Genomic DNA, 26,348 nt, shown 5'->3' with positions numbered 1-26,348 from the left:
CTCACTTGTCGCAAAAGTATGAATGCGGGGCGACTAAGACTGACCCTCAAGGATGTCGGGTTGCGTCATGCATCGAATCGCTGGGCCTCGCTAGGTTGAGTACCGATAATCGGCGTCATGGCTTTACGGGCAGGGTAAAAGTTGTACCTACCCTGCAGCCCATCATGGCCTGCAGCTCTGCAGACTGATTTGATTCTGTCGCAACATTACCTTGGGTGAAGTGAAAGATATGCTGCTTACAGTAATTTCCCTTGATACAGATTACGATATGTTTTACAAGCCACATGTCAAGATCACTTACTTATTATCCTTTCTGTTGGACCCCTGATTGGCGAGATCATAAGTACCATATCTATATCCCGTGCTGTGTGTGAGACGCGTGACCCCACCACGTAGCAGAGAGTTGTGTATAAGAAATCATTGTCTGTGATTACAATCTTTGTTGTGATACAATGCTCCAAGACAATTCTTGTCGTTGATTAATCATATTCCCAGTACCTGATTCTTTACGAGACAACCCCGCGAAGGATACCTACAATCAGGCGACAATCGTTGGGCGCATTGTCTGCCTCCGCCAGAATCGCATCCGTTCCGGGTGCAGGCGCTCCTGAAATCATGATCACCACATGGCAGAACTCCAAAATTTCGCCCAACACAAACGCCAGGAATTCGTCATATATTCCAATAGACTGTAAATCTAGGTCCACGTAAGATCATGAACATCATGTCCGCTTTAACATCGTAGACGCCGATTAATTCCTTCGAATGGGTATCTTGGTTGCAATGGCTTAGATAGCCAGGCGCTCGACCTTGTCCCTGAGGGTACGGATCTGGCCCTGGAGGTCACTGGCCTCGTTGCTGGTAATGCTGGCGGCAATAACGGCGCGCGAAACACCGCAGGCACGGCCAAGCGCGATCTTGGAAGGCTATAGGCAAAAGTTCAAAAAGAGTCAACACATGTGCAAAGAGCTACTGGGAATGATTCCAAATAATTGCTCAAACTCACCACAAAGACGTAGGGAACGTTCTTGTCCTCAGCCAAGAGAGGGATGTGAAGAAGAATGGCAAGGGGCTCGCAGTCGGCGGCCAGAATAACCAACTCAGACACACCACGGCTCAGAGTCTTGGTCGCCTCGTTGGCTCCCTTCTTCAACTGGCGGTAGTGGGCAGCCGATTGGACCAGGTCAAGGATTTCCTATCACGAAGTTAGGCTTCAAACAAGTTATGGATCGATTTCTTATAGATTCGGAAGTATCTAGTTACCTGGGTGAGAGCAGCATCGGCCAGAGGCCAGGCTATGTGAAAGTCAGCATTTTGAAATGCGATATCAACGCAAGAGGTAGCGACAAGATCTTACCGGCAGAGTCGTTGGCAGACATCGTGAATGTTTTAGCGGATTTATTGTTTGATACAAACTTGAAAGCTCCCAGGGTTCACTGCGGTGGCTCGCCCTAGGGAAAAAGAAAACTCGGGGATATGGGCAAACTAACGAATATGTTCTGCGCGCAAGAGGCTAGAATTTCTCAAAATGGCTTCAGGAACTTTTTTTTTTTTCTGCCAGCCGCGGAGCTTCGCTTGGCGTGGGGCACATGGACCCACACCAGCTCCGCCTTGGCCAAGGGGCAATTCGGTATGGAACATCTTTTCTGCGCAGAACTTGCCGCTCACGGTGCAGTTTCGGGATTGCGGCCAGCGAGCTAAGGCATCCACCTCCGAGCTTCCCAAAACCTGACAGCATCAACCGAGCAACCTCAACTTGCACGTCGTCACCATAAACCAGCTGCATCAACGTCGCCGTTCCTTCATCGCGCCATCCCCCGAACATTTACACTTTGGCAAAGTTGATCTCGACGGTCAACCGATTTTCTTTATCGTTGATTAATCCAACAGCAAAACCTTTCACAATGCCTTCAGAACTTTGGTAAGTTCAATCAAACCTACTTTCGCTTGTTATGACCTACCAATTATGGAGAAGCGAGTCCTGCGACGAAAATCGAAACTTCAACTGGCGCTCCAGTATCGATCATCTCCAAGACTTGAACCTGCAACAACGTCTCGATATAGCTGCCTATCATTGAACAGATGAAGCTAACCAATTTATCATGATGCAGCCCGGCCTACGCGGTTAGTAACTCGTCCCCGACTACGATCCGATCCCCGTTCGCAAGAGACGCGTCGAATCGGTGCCATAACCTACCACAACACAACCATCACGGGCTTTGATATTTATGCGGTACTAACGAAGTTTCAACAGCCCTTCTTCGGCGCCATGGGCTGCACTGCTGCCATTGTCTTCACCTGCCTCGGTGCCTCGTACGGCACGGCCAAATCCGGTGTTGGTATTGCTGCCATGGGTGTCCTGCGCCCTGACCTGATCGTCAAGAGTGAGAAACATTCCATCGACTCTGTTCAGCAGCGCTTCGGACAAGCAATTTCGTCAATCGTCGGAGACATGTGTTGACTCGATTGAATTTAGACATTGTTCCCGTCATTATGGCTGGTATCATTGGTATTTACGGTCTGGTCGTGTCCGTCCTGATTTCGGACAACCTGAAGCAGGACGGGTATGCCTTATTCACTGGGTTCATCCAGCTCGGTGCCGGTCTTGCCGTCGGTTTGGCTGGTCTTGCTGCTGGTTTCGCCATCGGTATCGTCGGTGATGCTGGTGTCCGTGGTACTGCCCAACAGCCCAGGCTCTTCGTCGGCATGATTCTGATTCTCATTTTCGCCGAAGTTTTGGGTAAGCCACTACACACCTGAAAGATTTATCTTTATTTAATGGCCGACTAACAGATGCTACAGGTCTTTACGGATTGATCGTTGCGCTGCTGATGAACTCAAAGGCGACCCTCAACACCACATGCTAAATGGTAAATTGAGGTATGGATCAGGCGAGGCTCGAGTCTGACTTGAGACTCGGGTGGGCAACACTGTACCTACCGCAAAATGCCCGAGGTCCTCGCTTGTCGACACAAGGACATGCCTTTAGCTGTGGGCATGGTTTCAATTTTTATTTCTCGGGAGGAATCGGCAATTATCAAACTTCCTTGAAGCAGCAAAAAGTTCGTTCCACCAGTGAGGTGTCTTGGACTGCATTTTATAAGGGTTAATGGGATGCGCAAACACCAGTGTACATTGTTAGCAACAGCATTTCGATTGGAGATGACTCTTTTTCGAGGATACGGCGGGGTTGATCTTGGGCTTAGAACGGTCGACAAGAGCATAACTGTAGTCTAGGGTTTTTTTTTTCCTTATTTGACTTTGAAAATCAAGAGATGAGTAGTTTGGATGTGTTACGCCTCGAGCAGCAGAGTCTCGGTCACAAATGGTCTTCGACTGGTCACCGTTTATGAATTCGCATTAAGGTTTAGCCAGGATGTGTGAGAGAATAGTTGATGTCATTATGTTACTGAACTGATGTATGATACGCATGATATCTATCGGCAGATCCCTTAAAGTTTTGCACGCCAAAGATGATTTAGATGTTAATATTGTGACCCTGCCTCTAAGCGAGGTTCGACTGTTTACGAACAAACATTGTACTAAAAGTGTAGCAGCAAAAATAATATACAAGAATAGGATGCATAAGTAATGAGTAGGTGTCAGGATTGCCTAAAAGTATCATGGTTTAGGAATAAACCTGACCACTTTAGATGACGTACTATCAAACATGAACACGGGCGTTAACTGCTGGTACTCGCGGAGACATAAGTGATGAGGGTACTTTTGTGGGCGACTTACGGGGATGAAGAGGTAAGGGACCTGCTTCTCGTACTCCTCCCAGGCGGCCCCGTACTTTTCACGGCAGCGGGCAATGTCACGAGATGCGCGATGAACGATCATGCCGGCGAAGAAAACAGGATAGAACCACGGGAAAGGGCTCCTGGTGATGCAATGGGAAAAGGTTAGTTGCCCCCCTTCAACAAACATTGGTGATATCGACATCAATGAGCTATAGCGAGGAGAAGAAAAGAAAACTTACGCAAAGCCGGTGATGAGACCCCAGTTTAGTGCAAAATACAGATCGCAGGTGTAGTGCACCTTGCGGGCCATGCCGTACCAGCCATCGGCCAGAAGAGAGTCGCCAGTATGGGTAGGAATCTTGCGGGGGTTCTGGATCGTCTGGTACGGAAGCTGGGGGAACGACTTGCGAGGGACCAAGTGGCCACGTTCCATGGCGCGGAAGCGGTTCTTTTGAGAGTTGCATGTGTCCCAGATCCAGTAGACAAACAGGTAGCCGATGAACATGAGGGCGAGGACTGGCTTGCTGTGAGCGTACTCGGAGGGGTCGTGATTGGCGAGGTAAAGAGTGCAGTGGACGTAGGTCAGGGGAACGCCGGCAATGTTCCAGAAGATGAGCATAAAGCCCCACTTCTCATAGTACATATCCCAGGTGGTGATGATGAGCTCCTCGCCCTTAGCGCAGGCGTTTGCGTAGAGAAAGTGAGCCAGGAGCACAAAGTATGCCTCGCCCGTAACGTAGCCATACTGCTCGTACTGCCGAGCGCACAAGCCCAGAGTCGTCAAGAACATGATGAACCACGGGAGGCGGACCTCGAAGAACATCTTGAAATCGAGGATGCCAAACATGCGCGGGTTGAGCTCGGCACCCATAAAGAAGTCGTACAGGAACGAACCCGACATGCGATGCTGGGCGTTACGCGAAATGGCCGAGAAGTAGGCGACGAAGCTGATGAGGAATCCCGAGATGATGCAGACGCTCATTATAGGCCCAAACTCATCAATGATGGTGTATAACGGGAAGAGGCCGCTCAGGTGTAGGCCTGCCGCGGTGAGAATAGTGATGTACCAGCTCCACTGTGCTGAGCAGTAATAGTCAAGCTGTTTGCCGCCCTCATGAGGAAGGGGTTTGCCTTTGCCCCAGACACCCGGGGCGAGGCAGTAGAGAGTCCCCTGGAAAATGAAAAAGGTCCAAAACATAACCCAGGCCTTCAAATGGGGGAACGCCCCAGTGTATGTCAACATGCCGAGCTTCTTGACAAAGTCACCGAGGCTCTCGCCATCAGCTGGCAGGGGCAATTTGCCGTTGTAGTAGGTGGCGCCTATCCACATGTAGTACATGAGCAGCGGAAAGCATATCATCATGGTTGTAACACCGAGAGGTCCGCCAAAGTCCTTGAAACCGGAGGAGTCGATGCGGTGATCAGTTCCGGGAATCCAGCCATCAACAGCCTTTGGCTTCAAATCGCCATTGGTGAGGGGCTCCGTCTCCGACATCTCCTCGGTCTTGATCTTGACGTTGTCAACGACACCGCCGTTGTGCGAGACCTTCCTCCGAGCCATTTCGTCGCCGTTTGTTGACAGATCAGGGGCGATGGCTGAGACGGGTGAGTATTCTGAAGGAGCGTCGGACTCGGCGGTTTCGTCGATGTGCTCAATGAACTTGGGTACACGGCGGCGCGTGGTGTTGGCTGGCTTTGCAACAGCTTCGCTCTCAGCGGCTGAGCTCGAATCACCGTCGTTCTCGGGGAACTGCGATTTTCTACGAGTGGAGCGACGAGCAGGAGTCTCGACCATGCCCTCGAAGAGCTCCTTTTTCCTGAAGGGCAAACGTCAGTATCAGTTATCTGATGTGCTAGCGTCATAAGGGAGCAACTTTATGCTGACAGCCATGTACGTTCAAAACAAGAGTGATATCATTAAACACTCCACCATGAGCAGCACATGCGAACATGTCTTGTCTCAGGGGTTGCGTTTGTGCAGAGGTTAATGGGCTGGCGGTATGTAGACGGACGGGCACTTACCTGGGGGTCTGCCGTAGTGAATATCTGGAAGACATGATTGCGTCCAAGAGCTTTCAAACGGGTTGGATTCTTTGAATTTTAAAGATCAGAGCAAAGCAAGAAGCGCAAGCAAAGTTATGCTGCCTATTCCCTGGCAAACTGCCACTGAGGACGGGCGGATTTGCGTGTCCCGAGTCCGAAGCTAGTGGAAATTGATGGTGGGACTTGAGAATTTTCTATGGGACATAAACAAATAAGGCCAGTTTAAGCAATTCAACGGCATAACGGTAACTTGGATTGTTCAGACCCGAATTTCTATTGGTCAATCTTGGTTACCCGGTACCCCACCGCACGTATTCGCAACAGTTATTGACCTGGTTGGTAATTTCGGGGGTTTACTACGTAGAGACTAGAACTAGATCTAGAGTAGAGTTGCCACTGGGAGTAGCGTTCCTACGTCGTAGGTGGGCAACTGTGTCCACATGGGATTACCGGTAATCAAACTGAGAACAGATCCGTCGTGACATGGTTAGAAGACCAGATCTGGGACTACTAGTAATACAGTTCAAACGCTCTCCATCAGATCTAAAATGCGACAATAAGGTATCTTGGCAAAGTCTCTTTAAAACCTTTCAACTGCTTGTGGTGAAGCTTGTTCCCTCCTACTACTTCGTAAGCCACATGTTGTTTGGGGATCGCCATGCTACCTAGGTAGACAGGGGGGTTGATTGGTGGGGACTTTCAACGTTGTTAGCTCTCGTGAAGACGATGATGATTTTGGAGCTTCAAGTCAAGGATATACTGTAAGTATGCGTATAAATAGATAGCGCCATGGATATTGGCATTTAACCCCGCAACCGAATTGAAACACATCTGTTTGCTAATATCTGCCAATGCCATTGCGAAAATTGTTCTCTGCCGATTCGATAGTATCTTATCTATTGTTGTTGCTCACAGCAATCCTGTACATGATCCAGGCTTTCAACACTACCGGTTGATCTAGGGTCCTGTCAGACGAGCCACGTCAGATTACTGAGGCTAACGACGCCCCGTCTTATCTTTGCTATGTGTTTGGGGACCAAGTACGTTTAAAAAGTACCTAGTAATATGGACGAAGTACGGTAGCTCAGCATCAGCTATCACACACATGATGTGAATGTAGAATGTAGAATTTGGGCGCGGCTCTTTGGTTGTACTCACAACTTTATTTTGCCTGCTGCGTTGCCTTCCTATCTCTGTGTTTCGTGGTACCGTGTATCCGTACGGTGGATATCGCTCGGCATTGTGTGAACCGAGTCTGTGTGACGTACCTTACCTCGCCTAAAAAGCAACAAAGCTTAGGTTGCTACGGAGCCTATCAAGCCTATCTATCGGCCAGCAAAGCCATATGGAGCAAGACGTACAGTACAGTACGGCACCAAGAGCACCTAACTTGCGTACCAAGTACTTCGTACAACACACCTGATTCATTCCATACTAGGTAGCTACCTCCTAGCTAGGTAGGCACCTAAATTCTTGACCTACGTGTTCAGGACAATCTTCAATCGTAGATAAGGTATGTGACAAGAAAATATGGTTCAATATGTAATTGTTTTGAGACTGGCATTTGGCTCTGAAATCAAGTACAACCTGGTCTATCCACCGGAATTCGAGGCGGCAGGGTACCTACGTGGTAAGCGTCCGTTCGTGTCACCAGGTCCCTGGGGTACCTTAACCCCCGTGTTTCCATCACGAGTCAACAATCACTTGACACACAGCAACTCTCGACACTGTCAGGTCAGAATTGGGCCAATTGCTTGCTTGGCTGATTTTTCACACCTTGTTCATCCCCTCTGTACACGACAAACCACTTTTTGTGTTTGGCTCGGGGACATTCGCTGGTCATTGCAATTTTTTATTTATTATTGCTTTTATATTTTCCTTCAAGGACGCTAGACACGGTAGAACATTGCTGTCGTTTCAATTTCCTATGTCCTTATCGGTCGTTCAATTCCCCAACGGTCACAATTAGAACTAGTGCTGTGCTGCAACGCTGCGGCTTTCCCCGCCGACCGGTCTTATCAATCCGAGCTCTCCATTCCGATCCTCTCCAACAACCTTGGACCTGCGCATCAAGAGATCAAGTCACACATTTAATCTGCCCGACGACGTTCCCGCGGGTTAGCAAAAATCACCCCAGAGCTAGTCAAGCATTCCAGCCTGATCCTAAACGGACGGAACAGAACGACAGACGGACAGGCTTTGCTTGGTGTGCCTCGAAGTGGCCATCGCCGATATCGCCAAAATGTCGCACACAGGCCGGGACTCACCCTCCCAAATGCCACCGCTGGGCTCCTCACCCTCTGGCTCCTTTCGAGGCAGATCACTTAGTACCTCGGTTCCGCGCGCCGATGTCACCGCTCGTCTTGCTTCGCCGCTGCCCTCGCAGTTCGGTTCGCCCTCGGCTGCTCTTCTCGCATCCTCATCGCCGAGACCCCACGCCTATCGTCAAGCCTCGGAATCTGGCTCCCTCACCCCTCTTGCGGGCGCCAGCGCCACTGCCCCCGGCCCGGGGATTAGCGCCCTCGCTGCCGCACTCTCCAACACCATTGGTACATCGCCTCCGCGCTTCGGTACTCCTCCGGTGCGATCACAATCCCCGGCGGCTTCCTCAGCTGCCGCGCCTATTCTTGGCTCGACGCCGCCCGGAAACTATGGATCTTTCGATGCACGGGCCCGGCTCCTCCAATCTGATAGCTCACAACGCGACGATGACGAGGCGGTGGCGGAAATTGTGAGGAGGCATCTGGTACAGCCGACCGATAGCTCGGAAGGACCCGACGATTCTTCCAAGGGGAAGCAAGTTGTTGACGGTTCGGGCTCAGGGCTTGATGATGAATTCTCCAGCTTGAAACTACAGGGAGGTGATATCACTCGGCCCATTTACAGGTGGACAGAAGATGCTACAAATCGAGAGCGCATTCAGCGGAGCAAGAGCTTTAGTATGCCTCGCCCCGACCCTGAACATGAGGTTCTCGATATAAATAACATCAAAGTCCCTGGCGGCTTCCGGCGTAACTTCCTGCGTCGGGCGGCTAGGAGTCCCTCTGCGAACCCCAGCTCGATGGAGGGGGGGCGTGCGACACAGGAGCCTCCATTGGTCACTTCCAACTTCCTCGAATTTCTTTCGATATATGGCCACTTTGCCGGAGAGGAGCTCGAGGAGGATGACGAAGTCTTGGGTCCCGGCGAGTACTTTTCCAGCGGAGAGGACGACGAGGATGTTTACACGGCTGGCGAAGGATCAGATGATGATCGCGACCCGATGGAAGACAGTGCGCTGTTGACCCCTGGCAGGCGTAGGCGGAGGAGAAAGCACCGCGGTGGCAGCGGCAAAGCAACTCCTCTCAACGCAGCGATGGTTCTCCTCAAGTCCTTCGTGGGCACTGGAGTTCTTTTCTTGCCCAGGGCGTACCTGAACGGTGGCATGATCTTCAGCAACTTGGTACTGCTTTTCGTGGCTGCCCTTAGCTACTATTGCTTTGTGCTCCTAGTCAACACTCGTCTCAAGGTTAACGGTTCTTTTGGCGACATCGGTGGAATTCTCTATGGCAAGTGGATGAGGTTACTGATCTTGACGTCCATCGTCATCAGCCAGGTCGGGTTCGTCGCTGCTTACATTGTTTTCACGTCCGAAAACTTGAAGGCTTTCATTCTTGCTGTGACAGATTGCCGAACCTCGATCGACGTCGGATACCTCATCCTCTTGCAGATGGTCATATTCTTGCCATTTTCTTTGTTCCGAGACATCAATAAGCTGGCCTTTACTGCGCTCATCGCCGATGCTTTTATCGTCATCGGCCTGGCATACCTCTTCTACTTCGACGTACTTACACTCAGCACTAACGGATTGGCTGACATCATTTATTTCAACCAAAAAGACTGGACCCTGTTCATCGGCACAGCCATCTTTACTTTTGAGGGCATTGGTCTGATCATCCCCATTCAGGAGTCGATGAAAGACCCTAAAAAGTTTCCCAAAGTTATGGCTGTGATCATGGTCATTATTACCACTCTATTTACGGTCATGGGCGCCGTCTCGTATGCTGCATACGGCTCCAAGACGGAGACGGTTGTCCTGCTGAACCTTCCACAGGATGATAAGATGGTCAACGTCGTCCAGTTCTTATACTCGTTGGCCATTCTTTTGTCCACACCGTTGCAAATATTCCCCGCTATCAGGATTACCGAAAATGGCTTGTTCACTCGCAGTGGCAAGTACAACCCCTACATCAAGTGGCAGAAGAACATATATCGATTCTGCGTGGTCGCTGGGTGTGCTGCGCTGGCTTGGGGTGGTGCCGACAACCTTGACAAGTTTGTTGCTTTGGTTGGAAACTTTGCGTGCATCCCGCTCGTTTATATTTACCCGGTAAGTTTTTTTTTTTTACTTATAGTCAATCCTTTTCTTTTCTTTTTTTTTTTTCCTTTTTACGCAGGCCTGGACAGAATGCTGACTCTTTGCTTCTATGATTGCTAGCCTCTCTTGCATTATCGTGCCGTGGCCAAGAGCAACCTGAAGAGGTGGTCTGACCTGGGGCTCTGCGTGTTCGGCTTCATTGCCATGGCATACACAACAAGTCTGACGGTCATGGCTTGGGCGGACAGTTCCAGTGAGCCTAAGCCTCCGTCATACTGTGATTCCAAGGGACATTAGGCGCTGTCAGGCATGACAGACACGAACGGCATACGAGGGGCCATTCCGCTTGGGGAACCTTGGGATTTGTGCTCTCATATGTCCGCTGCATATTCGGTCTGGAAGACCGAAACTAACCTGCATTTTATTGGTGTCTGGATTTTGAGAGAATGAAAGGGGGCAAGCTAAGCGCGCGCGAGGGGCCCAGGGCCTGCCAGAGTTTACAGCGAAGGTACATTAGGGTTTAAGCTACATTCCATGAGTTTTTGTGTATAGATAGCATCTTCAGAGACAAACCAGAGCTCGATACAGAGCTCTTGGGTCTGTGCAAGTTCCGGCCAAGATGGGCGCCGCAACCTGACACAATGTCGAAGCGAGTTTGGGTAGTTTTGGAAATACATCATAGGCTCTTTATGTAACTAACATGTATGAGACTCAGTTGTGGTGAAAGTCAAATTTTGCATACTTGTTGAGAAAATTCCCTAAGGAGGCATCTGTGGTTAACTGCAAGGTTGCTGGTCGCTACCTATGAATTGTAGTCGGGGTGACGGCTTGGTCGCCCCACTTTTTGCCTGTTCATAGAGCATTCAACTCGCATAATATCTGCGCTGAACCGTAGCACGAACGTGGGTCTTTCTTCATTCTCAACTGAATAATTATTACTTGACCCATTCCAACTTTCGATAAAGCTCGCCTTAATATCTTTGCGACAAAAGACCAACCCTTTGATAAAAACTCGACACTACCTTTACTTGTCAGCTTTATCGCCAAGATGAACGCCCCCGACCGGTGAGTTTTAAATCTCGAGCCCAAGGCTTATCTTTTTTTTTTTTTTTTTTTTTTTTTACGACATCAGCGTGCGATATCACAATAGCCATGGAAACACCATCATCACGTCTTGGCAGATAGGGCTCGACATATTCGCTAGGGGTGACAGGATTTGATCGCGGGTTGCGGTCGCATGTTCGGCATGTCTGCACGTGACTCTATCTTCACCATCTGAAAGGGCCTCAGGAGCGAAAGAGATGTTGCGCGGGAAGAGGCTCGATGGGCCCTGGGGGGATCACGTTTTCTTCTGGCTCTATTTGAAGTTTTCCGGATTGATGCGCTGCCAGAGGATTTTATGCGTGAACCTTTGTGACTGGAGAAATGGCGAAAAGAGGCTAACGGCAGCTTTCCAGATTCGAGCTCTTCCTCCTGGAGCCGGGAGAGGAGAAGCTGACCGAAACCATCAACACATGTCAGTGCGACTACTTCTAGCTAATTATGGTTTCTGGGATCTAGAGATATCCGTACTGACACCTGTAAACAGCCATGTCAAACACGTCAGACTTTACATTCAAAAAGGAAGACCATACGTTGGGCAACATGCTCTGCGAGCACCTCAAGCAGCACCCCAATGTTCTGATGGCAGGCTACAAAGGTATTTTCTTTTTCTTTTTCTTCAGCTCTGCCATCTCTTTCTTCTCCTTCTATATACTCTCCAAGCGGAAACGGAACGACAGCGGCAGCTTTTCTGACGAATCTTTCTAAATAGTATCTCACCCTAACGTGCCCGAGTTCTTCCTACGCATCCAGACGGACGGCAAGGTGACGCCCAAGGCATGCTTACTGGACGCCTGCCGCACGATCCTGCACAGCCTCGGCCAGATCCGGACCGAGTTCACGCGAGAGTTTGAGCTCAGGCGGATGGTTGCTGCCGGGGAGCAGCAACAGAACGGGGAGCATGGTCATGGACTCTAGAAGCCTCCTAAACTTTAAGCTATTCTGTTCTCTTTTTTTTTCAGTGTCGGCAGTGGAGGCTGTGGGGAAATGGCCAAAACAAAAGCACGTATATCATGATGTAGGCGTTTTGGGGGGTTCTGTATTTCTTTTCCGGCTGGTCAATTAGAGGCTAGCTGAATTCACTTTTACATGTCTGTGGTATTGCGGAATGGCTCCCAGGGGCGAATGTATTCAGGCGTCCCAGTAAATACGGTGCATTTGATCCGACACTGATCCGGTTCAAAGTCCATAACACCTCGGAACGGCCATGACATCTCCCAAAGATGATCAGGCAGTCAACAGCGTCTTTCATCAGATTCCTGACTGTGCTTCCACGATGTACTCATTCATTAAGCCACTCTAGTATGGCGGCCACTTTAACTCATGTTAAAGGATCTGTCTCGCGTCACCCTGGTTCCAGAGCATGTACAGCACTGTTGCCGACAAGGTCTGGGTCCATGGCTCGCAGTTTTTTTTTTTTATTTTTTTATTCCCGCTTGGTCTCTTGATAAGGCATGGATTTCTGTTGCATACTGTGCATGGGAATAATAATTTTGGATAGCTTCGGTCCTCTCGGTCATGCCTGCACAGGACCCTCGCCTCCTGGGATCAGCTGTAGAAATAATTAACATATCAGTAGTGCTCCCTGTGAGAAGTCGAGTTTATCTGGTGACCATACCATGCAAATGTTGTTTCCGTTGAGCAAGATCTTGGACATTTTTGTGTGGTTGCCAGAGTAGTCGCTGTAGGAAAGGGGAAGGTCAGTATTTGTTAGGTAGAAATTGGATGTGTTGGGCGATGGCAGGGCAGGGCAGGGCAGGGCAGGGAGGCATACAACTCTGTCACGTCCTCAAGGACCATATTAACGTAGTCATCAAATCCGACAAGCAATCCGCTGAATTCTACATATCGAATTCACATCAGCCTTGGCCTTTGAACCCGATGAAAGAGGTGAAACCAGGGCGGGTTTTTATTGCCTACCCTTGTCACCCTTCATGATGACCCAAATGCGGGAGCCGACACATTTGTCGATGAGCTCTGTGTTGATATGTCAGTGGAATTAATCATTGTCTTGTTTCTCTTAATTCTATTCATCCTTGGAAACCATTTTCTCAATGCTCTGGAAAAATCCCCTACCTACCTAATGGAAGCAGTTGTGTCGCCATGATGGAGTTTTTGCCGGCTTTTGCGAATAATAATGGGCAGTAGGACGGACTGATTGCAGGTGATCAACGCAGATAAATCCAAGCCCGCCGCAAAGCAAGCAACAGCACTGCAGCCCGTCGTTGCTGGCGGGGTGGATGCAACTCATTGACTGGGATGGATAATTTATGTGATAGTCACGTGATGTCACATGATTTCGTGATGGATGTTCGCTTTCTTTCCCACAGGGTGAACAGGGATCATGTGGATCGATCAACTTTCGTGCACTGCAACGCCTATGGCAGGTAAGGGATCTTGTTCACGCTATTTCTGTCCCTGAGTCTTGGAAAGCCCCTAGAAATTTCGCACGTCTGCCTAAAACACCCCAGTCGATCGATTGGCAGAGAATACTCAGTTCATGAGATTGGGCGCATGCCATGGTGTATATGCGTCTGCGAAGCAGAATATGGCTTGATTCTAGTCGTGGCGATCTGAGAGCCGCCACTCGCTCCTGCTTGCTCCAAAATGAAGCAAGATTTCAGATCCGTTCATTTGTTACGTCTCCGAAAAGAAAACGAACAATTTTCCCTTTGAAGGTCTGCTCAAAGAACGTATCATCAAGAAGAACATTGTGCATTAACAGCATCACTATGCGGACGCGTGCACCAACCCCGTCAGCATGGAGGCTTTGGCATCCCCTCAATGGCGTGAGTTTCGCGTCTTCTCACACACCAGAGTCGCCCTCGCAAAATCGACCACAGCCGTTGTATCCGGATCTCTCCGGCTATCGCTCAATATACAGCAATAGTGCATCTTATTCAACCGAGCTTGTGTCTACCTCCAAGGCATTGCAGTGCGAGGGAGAGGTCACGAAACAGGAGAGCGGCTCTTTGGTTACTGCGCCAGCTGTCGTCCACCCTTCCTCGACAGATACATGTCTGCCAGTACTCCGACAAGACGTCAAAGATGTGCAACAGGAGGCCGAGGCTGTCGAGGGTGCTGAATCAGGGGCGGATCTGCCACCATCCACAACCCTAGACTTCAAGATAGACGTCGCCCTGTTCGGCGCAGCGAAGCAAGCCCATAAAGGCTCAATGGGCTCATACTGGGCATACACTCTCTACCGTGGACCCCAAGGCGAGAAGGTCAAGGTCCATTACTGCAAGACTAACCACGCCACAGAGCGGGTGTGCCAGTACTTCATGGACGAAAAGGTAATCGGGTTTGATCTTGAATGGGTTGCCGATGCCAGGAAGTCATTTGGAACGCGGAAGAACGTGTGTCTTGTGCAACTGGCCAGCCAAAGCCGTGTCGCCTTGTTCCACCTTGCAGTCTACCCGAAAGACGACTCGTTAGTGGCACCATCGCTCAAGCTGCTGTTGGAAGATTCTGGCATATCCAAGGTTGGTGTCAACATCAAGGCCGACTGTACGCGACTGCGCACCTGGCTAGGTATCAACCCTAAAGGTGTCTTTGAGCTTAGCCACCTCTACAAACTGGTCAAATACTCGGCAAGCGGCGAGACACACTTGATCAACAGGCGCGCCGTGGCGTTGGCTGAACAAGTGGAGGCTGTTCTTGGGCTCCCAATGTTTAAAGGCCATGAAGTTCGTTCAAGTGACTGGTCCAAACCATTGAAGATGGAACAGATCATTTGTATGTTTCTCTCTCGTTTGTTTATGGTGACACGGGCATTTTGCTTACTTTTGAGACGCAGATTCTTCGTCAGATGCCTATGCTGGACCTCAGATATATAATATTCTAGAACAGCAACGTGAGGCTCTCGATCCAACACCACCTCGACCATACCACGCGGAGCTTGGCCTTCCCATAAGACTGGCAAATGGACAGGCAGCTGCCCCTGTGGAGGAAGGTGCAGAAGATGCGGAAGTTGAGAACATTGAGGAAGCGTCCTATATATCACCAGAGGAGGAGCTTATAAAGTCGATATCCGAGACAATCATGTTCGAGACCAATCTTGATGAATCAGCACCTAAAACCTCTCGGGGCTCGCGTCCTACATCACGACAGAGAGAAGATCTGGCCAAGCCTGCAAAAGATGATAGAATTGTTGCAGCTGAAGCCTGGTTGGCCGAGTATCGCGCAAGTTGCAAAACTCCACCGAGAGTTACTGGAGCCGCCCTCCGAGCTTACCGAATCTGGAGCCAGAACAAGGACCTCAATCCTTCCGCTGTAGCCTCACTCCTCAGAAATCCTCCGCTGCAAACGAACACCGTTTACACCTATATTCTCGACGCCATCAAGAAGGAAAAGCTGCCTTATGAGAATGAGCGACTGCGTGACGAGGTGCTTGCTGAAGTTCCTTCCTGGACTCTTTCATCGAGATATGCCGCATTGGAACAGCAGATGAGGATCACGGAGGCTTCTTCTACTGATTAAGATTATGGCTCGCAACACAAGTTTCTACAAGCCAAAAAAGGTATTTGGCAACTGTTGATACAGTTACATTCAGTTGCAAACATATCATGATAAAATGTTACGACGTATGACAAGCAGCTTACACGATGCACTGCTTCTTCTTGCAAGCTATGGCACAGGATCACCATGCGTATCATCTTGCATTATCTTATATAAACAATCACAACTACCGCAATATGTCGGTCTTGTTCGTATACTTATGAGTGTTATTATTACCCCTTCTCGGGGAATTGATTGTTTATTGTTACCCTGATGGAGGCGATCAAGCATCTGCAAACTCCCGCAAATGAACACGATGTGCATGTTTTAGCTTACTTGCTACAATACCGATCAAAATACATTATCGCTATCCAGGCTGTTGACATTTTAGCGACAGACATAGCGAATTGTCAAGTTTAGATGTGCTTAATCGAGGCATTCGGCATTGATAATCCAGAGGGCAAGGTCAATAGTAGTACGGGGTCGGTCATAATTGTTCAGAGCGGATGCAAGATTGGTCCAGGCCTGAAGATGATGCAACACAGCGGCAGCTTCAATGCCTAGGTATTTACTTGTGGTTATATGGTCGTCGCTGGTTAGGTTCAGATACATGTTCACAATGGGTCCGTTGAAAAAGCCTCTTCCTACCATGTCGGTTTTGTGCCGTGGTATGTACTTTTTGAAATTGGTATCTACTACGAAGCCGTCTACATCTTGGAGTTCGTTCCCCTGGAAATGAGATGCCAACCCGACGTCATCAGATCACGATGATATTATATCCCTTCCCTTGTTGATTTGCACCTTTTTATCCTCTCCTCCACTCACAATACCCCAGGTCTTGTCCCACTTGACGTCAAAGATCTTGACACCCTCACCCGCCAAAGGCCTCTTCTTGTCACCCAAACTCTCGCGCTCGATTATATAAACCGACTCTCCTACGCTTCCGAGTCCGGTTTCCTCCTTGCCGGCGGCGGGACGGACACTCCGCAGGTCCCAGATACGACAGGTGCCGTCGTGGGATCCAGACACTAATGAATACTCGTTGTCCGGGGAGGCCGAGACCGAAGATACAACATTGACATGGCCGCGCAGCGTCATGACCGACGTCGCAGCGGCGCTTTCTCGAGGATCTATGAGGGTGACGGTCCGCGATGACGTTCCGGCTGCGATGAGCGGTGCTGATTTGTTGGGAAGGTAGCAGGCGGACATCAGGGCGTTTGAGGTAGTGATTGTGCTCACGACACGGCTCGTCGTAAGATCTAGCACCTTGAGCGTGTGGTCTTGCGAAGCGCTGTATGCAGTGTGCTGGTTTTTGGGATCAAAGATAGCAGCGCTGACGGGCCGGCTGTGCACAGGGATCAGAGAAAGGGCACCGCGCTGGGCGATCGTGGATGCGCTGGTTGTCGAGCCCTTTCTCCTCTTGGTGGCATAAGTCTGGGGCAAAAGCGCGGTCGGCGCCTCGGGGGCAAGTTTCTTTGATGTCGTCCACAGGCCAATGGAACCGTCTGCGCAGGCCGTGAGTATCCGTCTTGAGCTGCCATCGACGTCCAGAGACTCAATTATATTCCTGTGGCCGTAAAGCTCGAGCGTGGGCTTCAGCTGGCCTGAAAAGTGATCATCGGCCTCCGTGTAGTCCCATATCCGCACAGTCCTGTCCAAGCCCGCAGCGGCGATCTTGGTAGACGACATGAATTTTGCCGACTTGAGACCGCATAACGGTCCGCGATTGACGACCGACGAGGTCGCCAGGGCCTGGCCTGAGCCGTTCCATATCCTCAATAGACCATCATATGAAGCCGAAACAATACGGTCCTGACCCTGCAGGAAAGAGCTCCCCGACCATTTACCGGCTGAGGAGGTGGCAGACAGCAAGTCGACGCTGCTGACCCAATCGTCGTGCTCGAAGCTAGCCTCGTAAACTGGAGGCACTAAACTCCTGACATATTGCAGGGTCACTGTCTTTTCGAAGGGGAGACCATTCTCCTTCAGGTAATCTTCTAAAGTAGTTCGGAGAAATGTGCCGTTTACGAGAAAGTCAAACGGTATCGGGGCCGAGGGGTTGAGCATAGACTCGGAGTTGAGAACTCTTGACAGGCCATACCGACGGATATCTGAAGCGCATGCATGTTAGCTATATGAATATTTCAATTGCGGCTTTTTTTTTTTTTTTTTTTTTTTTTTTTTTTTTTAAAAAAAAAAAATCAGTTCCCACCTGCTGGTACGAGCAATAACCTCTTTGACTCGGGAAGCTCAAGGCCTTGTTCGGTGGTGGTGAACAGGACCTTGACGGTCGCCTCCTGTTCCAATGTGGAATTCATTATGACAAAACTTGTAAACTTTTTGTTGACGGCGTGCCCGGGAGAATTTGAATGAGTGGGATCATCCAGAGAGGACTATTATATCGTTGTAACGTGGGCTCCCGGTCTCTGCCTGTGATATGTATGATATTCTTTACTCGCCCCCAGTGCAAGCTCCAGGATTTTTTTTCCTTTCTCTCTTTTTTTTTTTTTTTTTCTTCGGAGAAACCGTCAGCCTTGCAGAGCCTTACCCCACGTTGGAGAAGGGACCAATAGATAGATGTGGATAATCATGGCAGTTGAACTTTACTATGGGGCTTTGTGGGGCAAAGGCCAACGGCTGCCATCCGAACCAACCCCTCGACGCGTGAACTCCCTGGCAACGAAAGATAGCTACAGTCAGGACATAGCAGGTCGCGTCAGGCTTGGACTCAGCCAAACTTTACGGTTTTATAATCCCCAGCTCAGCATCGTCCTGGCGCTACACCCGACTTCACTATGGTAAAACTAGAAGATGTGAACAGCAGCCTGCTGCAGAAGCCATCGTAGGTGCGGTTCCAATTTGATATTTACACCCAAAAAAAAAAAAAAAAACCTTTTCACGTGATCATTCGTACTAATAATCACCAAAATCCGAAGCAGCGATGCAAGTGATGGAGAGGTCCCACTAGAGAGGAGGCAATCAAGCTATAAATCGCTCAAGACGTTTACATTAGACAAGGACAAACAATACCAACAGCAGTATGGGGACATGTACTTCCTCAGACTCACCAAGATCAAGCCTGCAGTGGAGCAGATAGCATCCGCCGCCTTTGGTGACCTGATAATTGGTGGCGAGCCCGCCAGGCAGGTGCCTCGTGTGCTTGACGTCAGGCAAGGAGAGCTCTGCTGGGTGGCGGGCACCGTCTACATGGACATGCCCCTCAAGCCTAGCATTTTGGAGGACGTAGCCAAAGATGTGAGTTACGAGCGCGTTGCCTGAAAGCACTGGGCTATTATAAAAACGAAACAAAAAGGAAGAAGCTGTAGCTGACGCAGCTTCACAGCGTTGGATATCTGCACCCACATCAGTTCAAAAGTACTTCTCAGAAGATGGTCGTGACTCGATTCTTCTCGAGGATGATTCGGGACGCGTGCGTCTGGTCGGGGAGATTCTCAGTTCCGTTGTCTTGGTGACAGGCTGCATCATTGCCGTGATGGGCACCGAGAATGCAAGTGGCGAGTTTGAGGTTATAGATCTCAAATTTCCCGACCTTGCACCTCAGCCTGAACGATGGTCCCTGTCAAAACCGGCCGACGAAGACGTGGAGATGGGTGACGGTAGCTCCTCTAGTAACCGAGGCAAAACTGCCATAGTATCAGGCCTCAACTTTTCAAGTACGGATACTTCGTATGCTATGGAGCTGAACATACTTCTGGAATATCTCCTTGGCGATGCACTTGACTCAGTCGCCCAAAAGGATATATCGCAGATTAGTCGCCTCATTGTGGCAGGTGACTCGATCTCACCAGATAGTGGCAAGGCTGCAGCCGATGAGGAAGCGCCAGGGAAAAAAACACACAAGAAGTACGGCTACGATGCCAGTTCATACAACCCGATACCCTCGCAGCTGCTTGACGAGTTCCTTTCGGAGTTGCTGCCGACGATACCCGTCACCTTCCTCCCCGGAGCCCATGATCCCGCCAACGCTAGTTATCCCCAGCAGCCCATCCATCCGGCCATGTTCACGAAGTCAAGAATATATAGCGCTCTTCCCGGGCCGACTGCCGAGCCGGGCTGGTTCGACACGGTCACGAATCCTTGGGAGGGCGAGGTTGAAGGGTGGAGGGTTTTGGGAACTAGCGGACAGAACGTTGATGATGTTTTCAAGTATGTCGATAGCGACGACCGACTTGGCATGATGGAGGCCATGTGCCGCTGGAGGTGCTCAGCTCCGACGGCACCTGATACGCTCTGTGAGTAGCCCATATTCCGCTTATGACTTTTGGCTCTTTAAAAAAAAAAAAAAACAAGGCAATTCGCTGACATCGTTCGTATTTAGGGAGTTACCCTTTCCAGGACGACGACCCCTTTGTTATGAATCAATGCCCGCATCTTTACTTTGTCGGTAACCAACCCGAGTTTGGGACCAAGACCATCACTGGACCGGAAGGTCAGCAAGTGCGTCTGATTACCGTGCCGGCATTTTCAGCTTCCCGCGAGCTAGTGTTGGTGGATAATGAAACTCTGGAGGTTACAAGAGTCAAGATATCGGCTACTTGAAGATGCAAGAGTAAAAATTACATAGATTTGCCGAACCAGGGAGCAGTGATTAAGGCTAATGGTCTCCCCTCCGCCACTGTAAGCATGCCTGAAATTTTGATGAATGAATAAGGCAACAGTCGTGCACCCTAGACAAAGCTGAATTAAAGCTTGTGCAGCCATGCTGGATTATATTTGTAGACGACCCTTTTAATTATATAATTCCTGGACGTTTTTGTTCATGACTTCACTCGATTTGCACCACTACCTATTATGTGATGTACCTCTGCTGTAGATCCGATGTGGAGCTGGTGGTACCATTTGTGTGTGGAAAGCCGAGCAAGGTACAAATGCGCGGATCCGAATCTATGTCAGGTGATCACGTGTTAGCTCCGATTTTGAGTCGGGGCATCCCAGTACAGACCATGAAATTCTTAGTTCGACTCGTCGAATGGTCTCCAGAGGTCAATCCGACTGTAGAAAAAGGTTTCTATCCAGAGCTGGCGAAGGACCGACGGCGGTCATATTCTCAACTGCCGTGCGATATATCCTGCCGAGTCCAAAAAAAAAAAACACATTGATTTGTCGAAATCTGCAACAAACCCGCCATCATCGAAGCTTTGGCGGAAATCCCGAGCACGCGGCAAGGGACACATCAAAGGAGGCGACATTGACCCGACCTAGCCATACCCATCCTAGCCTTGGTAGAAGGCTCAATCACCATCTAAAACATCCACAGACGCCGGGTCAGTATCGACCACGACATATATCACAATGGCCTCAACGTCAACCTTTGGCAGCACCCTGCGCCGCCTCCTCCCGACCTCGAACCCATTCGTCCCCTCCGCCCTCCGACCTCAGACACACAGCATGACCAGCGGCAGCAGCAGGACACGTTCCTTCCACAGCACGCCGCAGGCGCCGGCGCGGCAGGTCAAGAAGCAGTCGACGTCGATCGGCAGTCACGCGGCTTCCATCAACCGCAAGCTGGGCAACAGCGGCGACCGGTTTCGCAAGGCCCAGCCCGTGGCCGCGGACCCCAAGCTGATGCTGTTCCGCAAGGTGGTGGGCGTGGTGCGCAAGACGCCGCCGCCGCTCATCATGGGCCGCAACCGTCACCTGCGCCACTGGACCATTCACCGCGCCTGGCAGCTGCACCTGCACAAGCAGCGCGACGATAAGCAGAAGATGCTCATGCGCCAGTGGCACTCTATGCGGAACGCCTGCGAGGAGCTCCGCCAGACCAGCGGGCCGGGCACCAGGGACGAGGGTTACCTCTACCGCGTCGCCATGGAGAAGAAGGGTGTCTACGGCCACGATGGCTTCCCCATCGAGTACGCCAGGCCCCAGGTCGAGACGCCGGCGAGGCAGGCTTGGAACCACGATTGGAGGCGGGATTGAGAGGCTAATATACTCTGAAGAGCTTGTGTTCTCTGAAGCCAATGTGAGGGTTCTTTTGGGCGTTTTTTTCGCTACAGAGAGGGCGCTCTTTTTGTATCAAGAGTATGTATAAAAATTATAGACAAAATATTGACTGTATTACTTCTTATTTTCTGCCCTGTATCAGACCATCGTTCTGATATTTCTCGTGGGCATATCTTGGCTGCTCCTTTCAAGTTTCAATTTCTTTTCCTACCAGGATGTAGTCGCCCACTGATTCAACACAACTCAACCAAAATATGTCAAGGTCCATTTGAGATATTCATGGACGATTTCTATGCCTCTAGCTACTCACGGCAAGGCTTCAGCGCATCTTAATCAGTCTTAACTCAAGCCCCTCATACAACACAATTTACGCCCTTTAAATGTCACAAGCGGCCAACTGTATTTATTTATATTTGCTGCATCCGGTCACTTTTTCCGTCTCTTACTACTTGACGTGCCTGACTAAATAACGTCATTCCAGCAACAAAAAGGAGCATCAAGGTCTGTCTATCGCTCCCCTATTATACATTCGAAAAATTAAACAAGAAAAACAAGGCGTATCCCCCTCTTGGCCAGCAGTGAGAAAAAAGCGCAGTGCAGTTGGAGATGAACATGATCAAAGGATCTGCGGGTTTTGAATACCGATGATTTTTTTTTTCGCGCATGTTTGTTTCGTCGTCAGATGTCGTAGAAGAACAGAGCTTTAAGAGTTACAGAAAACTCGGCGATGATAAAATGGGTGATTGCTGTGAACGAGTGCGTTCTTTGTGGGCTCCTAGATCCGGATTTGGCCATTATGCCCCCTTCAGGACCTGACCGCGAGGCGTTCTTTTGAGATTTTTCTGTCCCGGTAATCGTAAGTTGGTCGGTTGGGATACCCAACGAGTGGATTCCGTACCGTTTTATACAAGCTTAGAGCCAGCGAATGTGCCGTGGTATGGCGACCCTATAGGATCACACAGCATCCGGCTCCCTCACCCTTCTCAAATGTCAAGAGGGCTGCGCGCGTGGCTGCCTCGAAGACGTCGTCGACTCCTTCGCCAGACAGGCTCGAACACTCTAAATATTTGCGGGCACCAACTTCCTTAGCCGCAGTCTCACCATCGTGCTCAGTGACAAAGCGCATGCTCTTCTTGCGCATCTCCTCGATGGCTACGGGGTCTTCCCGCAAGTCCTTCTTGAGGCCGACGAGGATGATGGGTACCCCGGGGCACTTTTCGGTAGCTTCTTCGATCCACTAAGATTTTGTCCCAGATTTGTCAGCCCACACAGGTCTACATCCTCTCCTTGTCTTGTCCCTCATCTCCCACACCCCCTCCACGAACATCCGTCACCAGACCCAATCGTAACGACTTGGTTGGTCGCACTTTGTGTTGCACCATGGTGGGAAAAAGAACTACCGCGGAGGACCGGAGATTGCGCAGTTACACGCGGACCCAAGGAACCTGAGGGTTTCGGCATTCCCCGCAAGCATCCGGGGACGGAAGCTTGCGTTTATGGTCGATCGTGGCTTGGTGGACGGCATCTTGGAGGGTGGGAAAAGACGCTTTTGAACCCTCGTTCACATAGGTACCAGGGAACCCACCTTGTGCTTCACATTGTCCAATGAATCTGGCGTGTCGACAGAAAACCCTATTAGGATGACGTGCGCTTTTGAGTATGCCAAGGGCCGTAATCGCTCGTAGTCCTCCTGGCCTGCCGTATCCCATAATGCTAGCTGCACAGACTTGCCATCCACCCTGCAGTCTGTCACGTAGTTTTCGAAGACGGTCGGAATCTGTTTGCTCGGTAGACTGTGGTTAGGATTTTTTTTTTCTCCTTCTTCCGAGCTCTATACATCCTGATCGATTCGTTTCGGGTGTTTGCTGAGTCGTTTCGGGACTTACATAATGCTATGACAAGTTAAAGGGGTATTTGTTTAGTCTTTGCGTCTCTTATAGCAACAAACATCAAACTAGTTTTTTTTTTTTTTTTTTTTTTTTTTTTTTTTTCAGGGTCGCGTTTAGGAATACTTACTGTTGGAAAATACCCAAGAGTGAAGACGCTAAGTAAACTTGTCTTTCCGCATGCACCGTCGCCTATGATTACCAATTTCCTGCAAATTTGGGTAAGAACTCAATTATGTTAAGATATAAAGAAAAGACGCAGCACACTACGGCCATTCTCCCAGGTGAGTGTTGCATCGTACCTGCGAATGACGTTCGAATTATTTGCGGCTGCCATGCTTGCTTAGCCGCACGCTCACAGGGTGCGCGTGTTTATTTAATGTTTCTTATGCGTGTTCCGGGGATCCCCTTTTTCCCCCTTCGATTTCTGTATTGTTTTGTCGATCGCCCTGGGCGAGAAAGTCGATTTCTGTAAGGCGACAAACGTTTTGCGTGAAAGCAGTCAGGGGCTTGGTTGGTTCTTCGCTCGGTTTAGTCGTGCAGGTATGGCGAAACGATTTGCTGATGGTGGTGTAGATCGAGGTGCGAATTGCTTTGCTGTACGAGCAAATGATTCTGACAATGAGGATTGTCGAAAGATTTCCTGATGTGGTGCAGATTCGTTTTTGTTTGTTGGGGGTTGGAAAGGAGAAAGGGTTGGTCCGTTGACTCGGTGAGAAAGTCCGTCCTCTGGGAGGCCGCCGCGCGCGCTTGTTCGTTTCGTGGGTGGGTGGAGAGTTTGTTTGTGCTGGAGAAACAAAACGGGCGGGCGTAGTGTCGGATATTAAATCACAGAAAACCACATCAATCAATCTCGTATGAAGTAGAGTTCAAGGATGAGGGGCCACCGGCAGCCAGCTTGGTTTGGAAGGGATAGGCTAGTTTACGAAAGTAGGACACAGGTAGCAGGCTAGTTCTAGGCCGACTAGATCACGGCATAATTAGATCGAAAACAAAATAAAATAGATACCTAGGTAGGCAGGTAGGTGGTGGTAGGCATGGATAGGATAGTACAGTACTGACCGTTCAGCTGGTTCTCTTCCCCCATACCAATATTATGACCATGGATGGATGGATTGGTCTGTTCTGGTTTGGGCACCTCCAAGGACCAGACGAAGAAGCCTGTGCTGCGGCAGAGCAAAGACCCACAGGGGTAAAGGAGCTAGGTAGGTAGGTAAGGTAGGTACTGTAGGTACCTTACAAGCGTTATGTAGGCTTAGCCAAGGAGTAAAGGTACATGTAGTGTACAGTAAATAGGTTGTTTGTGGGGAGTCGACGCTACGACGGCACAAACGGCGGAGCCACTTGGGGTGCATGAGAATATGCAGTCGGCTGGTGTAAAGAGACTGCATCAGTCAATCAATTGACAGTATTGCTGTGGGCTGGTTGTGAATGCGTGCGCGGCGTGTAACGTTAGTTGCAACAGGGGTTCGCCAAGAAACGCCGCACTGCGTACCCGGCACACAACAGTGACCGACCGCCAGACCGACCCCATACAACCTCTTTTGGTCGTCTTTTTTTATGTGGTTGGACCGAGCCGCGTAAGTCGGAGAGCCATTCACATAACTCTAGGTATGCTCTGGGGTTTTGATCTGACCTGACATCTGCATATTGTAAGCTGGCGATTTGCCTTGTTTTGTCAATTCCACAAGCACCAGGCCCGAGGCAAATCCAAATCAGAAGATACACAACCAAATGAACTTTAGGGGCGGGCTTCTTAATCTGCTCTCTCGAAAGTAACAACTAACCTACAAGTGAAGTACAAAAGTACTGCGTTGGGTCGATCACTGTAAGGATATCAGATCTGAGAATCTGCGATTGGCCTGGGTTTGTTTGATTGAATTTGGTTCACCATTGAACCTATGCCTCCCGTTGTTGATAAGATTGAGTTACTCGTCTCTCCTTTTGCTTTCTTGCCTTTATTTTTTCTCCCACAACTTATTGACCAAATCAAGCAGTACAACAACCAACTGAGTCATCTAATACCCAACATGCGGCGGTGGCCGACTCGTCATGACATGCTCCGATGCAATGCCGTGCCAAGCCCCGGCTACCATTGCTGATGTAGTATCAATACCCCATGGAACAATCTCTGGGGCTTCCTGGAGCCCCTTTGGCCGTCGGTTCGTCTCCTGCTGAGCCAGGTGTCCTTTGCCAAATTAACCATAACTTCCCGAAACCATCTGATCAAAACAAGGTGACAAAATGTAAGAAAAGAAAAAAGCAATAGCGTCTACCGCCACGGCAATGCACGTATATGTACCTAAATATGTACGGATGCCTTACAGAGTAGAAAGTTGTGCGGTCGTATCCGTATTGTTTGGTTTCTGGATAACATTTCTACATCAAGCATCAGCCGTTCAATTTGTGAAGGCGACTATCCATCCATCCATTAACTCTTCAAGACGAGTTACAAACTAGTGGTCCGTCCGTGTTCAACGTACGGCACATGGTTCCGGCATCGCAGCCTCAGCTCTAAGCAGCAAGCAGAGCACAGTTACGCGTAGACCGGACGGCGACCCTTACTCTTAGCGTCCGATCCGAGTGGCTAACTATTGAGGCGACCTAAGCACCGCCTCATAAGCCAAGATACACAGTTTGGCTTGGTTTGTGTGGTAATTAGTTCCTCGTCTGATGCCAGCCCACCATACGGGATGCATGTTTGATAGGTGAGCAACAGCGATGGTTTTTTTTTTTTTTTTTTGTGCAGATGGC

The 26,348-nt window shown here is 49.8% G+C and overlaps 12 protein-coding genes across 12 annotated transcripts; 6 read left to right on the top strand and 6 right to left on the bottom strand.

The window, feature by feature from the left end:
* Positions 1-402: 402 nt before the first annotated feature.
* PgNI_05617 (uncharacterized protein) lies at positions 403-1,506 on the bottom strand. Its single transcript, XM_031125648.1, has 4 exons — positions 1,358-1,506; positions 1,264-1,295; positions 1,007-1,195; positions 403-926 (listed from the first exon to the last, which is right to left on the bottom strand). The coding sequence occupies exons 1-4, from the start codon at positions 1,377-1,379 to the stop codon at positions 789-791; spliced, it is 381 nt and encodes a 126-aa protein (XP_030982994.1). The 5' UTR covers positions 1,380-1,506; the 3' UTR covers positions 403-788.
* Positions 1,507-1,904: 398 nt separating this feature from the next.
* Positions 1,905-2,867, top strand: PgNI_05616 (uncharacterized protein; the record flags this gene model as incomplete). Its single annotated transcript, XM_031125647.1, has 5 exons — positions 1,905-1,921; positions 2,112-2,124; positions 2,255-2,384; positions 2,477-2,740; positions 2,803-2,867. 5 exons carry the CDS (start codon positions 1,905-1,907, stop codon positions 2,865-2,867), a joined length of 489 nt encoding a protein of 162 aa, XP_030982100.1.
* Positions 2,868-3,649: 782 nt separating this feature from the next.
* Positions 3,650-5,800, bottom strand: PgNI_05615 (uncharacterized protein; the record flags this gene model as incomplete). The annotated part of the gene is made up of 4 exons (XM_031125646.1): positions 3,650-3,661; positions 3,742-3,883; positions 3,983-5,560; positions 5,766-5,800. The coding sequence occupies 4 exons, from the start codon at positions 5,798-5,800 to the stop codon at positions 3,650-3,652; spliced, it is 1,767 nt and encodes a 588-aa protein (XP_030982098.1).
* A 1,733-nt stretch (positions 5,801-7,533) lies between these two features.
* On the top strand, positions 7,534-10,850 carry PgNI_05614 (uncharacterized protein). Its single transcript, XM_031125645.1, has 2 exons — positions 7,534-10,155; positions 10,264-10,850. Exons 1-2 carry the CDS (start codon positions 8,029-8,031, stop codon positions 10,438-10,440), a joined length of 2,304 nt encoding a protein of 767 aa, XP_030982099.1. The 5' UTR covers positions 7,534-8,028; the 3' UTR covers positions 10,441-10,850.
* Positions 10,851-11,733: 883 nt separating this feature from the next.
* On the top strand, positions 11,734-12,162 carry PgNI_05613 (uncharacterized protein; the record flags this gene model as incomplete). The annotated part of the gene is made up of 2 exons (XM_031125644.1): positions 11,734-11,842; positions 11,957-12,162. 2 exons carry the CDS (start codon positions 11,734-11,736, stop codon positions 12,160-12,162), a joined length of 315 nt encoding a protein of 104 aa, XP_030983214.1.
* Positions 12,163-12,760: 598 nt separating this feature from the next.
* PgNI_05612 (uncharacterized protein) lies at positions 12,761-13,436 on the bottom strand (the record flags this gene model as incomplete). Its single annotated transcript, XM_031125643.1, has 5 exons — positions 13,325-13,436; positions 13,165-13,221; positions 13,019-13,085; positions 12,863-12,926; positions 12,761-12,796 (listed from the first exon to the last, which is right to left on the bottom strand). The coding sequence occupies exons 1-5, from the start codon at positions 13,347-13,349 to the stop codon at positions 12,761-12,763; spliced, it is 249 nt and encodes an 82-aa protein (XP_030983215.1). The 5' UTR covers positions 13,350-13,436.
* A 192-nt stretch (positions 13,437-13,628) lies between these two features.
* Positions 13,629-15,968, top strand: PgNI_05611 (uncharacterized protein). The gene is made up of 2 exons (XM_031125642.1): positions 13,629-14,982; positions 15,044-15,968. The coding sequence occupies exons 1-2, from the start codon at positions 13,764-13,766 to the stop codon at positions 15,724-15,726; spliced, it is 1,902 nt and encodes a 633-aa protein (XP_030983212.1). The 5' UTR covers positions 13,629-13,763; the 3' UTR covers positions 15,727-15,968.
* A 462-nt stretch (positions 15,969-16,430) lies between these two features.
* On the bottom strand, positions 16,431-18,185 carry PgNI_05610 (uncharacterized protein). Its single transcript, XM_031125641.1, has 2 exons — positions 17,957-18,185; positions 16,431-17,855 (listed from the first exon to the last, which is right to left on the bottom strand). The coding sequence occupies exons 1-2, from the start codon at positions 18,060-18,062 to the stop codon at positions 16,507-16,509; spliced, it is 1,455 nt and encodes a 484-aa protein (XP_030983094.1). The 5' UTR covers positions 18,063-18,185; the 3' UTR covers positions 16,431-16,506.
* A 222-nt stretch (positions 18,186-18,407) lies between these two features.
* Positions 18,408-20,471, top strand: PgNI_05609 (uncharacterized protein). The gene is made up of 4 exons (XM_031125640.1): positions 18,408-18,586; positions 18,684-18,999; positions 19,088-19,997; positions 20,084-20,471. Exons 1-4 carry the CDS (start codon positions 18,540-18,542, stop codon positions 20,302-20,304), a joined length of 1,494 nt encoding a protein of 497 aa, XP_030982448.1. The 5' UTR covers positions 18,408-18,539; the 3' UTR covers positions 20,305-20,471.
* Positions 20,472-21,057: 586 nt separating this feature from the next.
* Positions 21,058-21,684, top strand: PgNI_05608 (uncharacterized protein; the record flags this gene model as incomplete). The annotated part of the gene is made up of 1 exon (XM_031125639.1): positions 21,058-21,684. One exon carries the CDS (start codon positions 21,058-21,060, stop codon positions 21,682-21,684), a length of 627 nt encoding a protein of 208 aa, XP_030982447.1.
* Positions 21,685-22,083: 399 nt separating this feature from the next.
* PgNI_05607 (uncharacterized protein) lies at positions 22,084-24,753 on the bottom strand. The gene is made up of 5 exons (XM_031125638.1): positions 23,897-24,753; positions 23,595-23,600; positions 23,294-23,501; positions 22,687-22,945; positions 22,084-22,550 (listed from the first exon to the last, which is right to left on the bottom strand). The coding sequence occupies exons 1-5, from the start codon at positions 23,929-23,931 to the stop codon at positions 22,387-22,389; spliced, it is 672 nt and encodes a 223-aa protein (XP_030982779.1). The 5' UTR covers positions 23,932-24,753; the 3' UTR covers positions 22,084-22,386.
* A 96-nt stretch (positions 24,754-24,849) lies between these two features.
* PgNI_05606 (uncharacterized protein) lies at positions 24,850-25,128 on the bottom strand (the record flags this gene model as incomplete). Its single annotated transcript, XM_031125637.1, has 2 exons — positions 24,850-24,966; positions 25,090-25,128. 2 exons carry the CDS (start codon positions 25,126-25,128, stop codon positions 24,850-24,852), a joined length of 156 nt encoding a protein of 51 aa, XP_030982778.1.
* Positions 25,129-26,348: the final 1,220 nt, after the last annotated feature.

This window comes from Pyricularia grisea, chromosome I (genome assembly GCF_004355905.1).
Source record: "Pyricularia grisea strain NI907 chromosome I, whole genome shotgun sequence".
Lineage (NCBI taxonomy): Eukaryota > Fungi > Ascomycota > Sordariomycetes > Magnaporthales > Pyriculariaceae > Pyricularia > Pyricularia grisea.
This window is presented reverse-complemented; position numbering and strand designations above follow the sequence as displayed.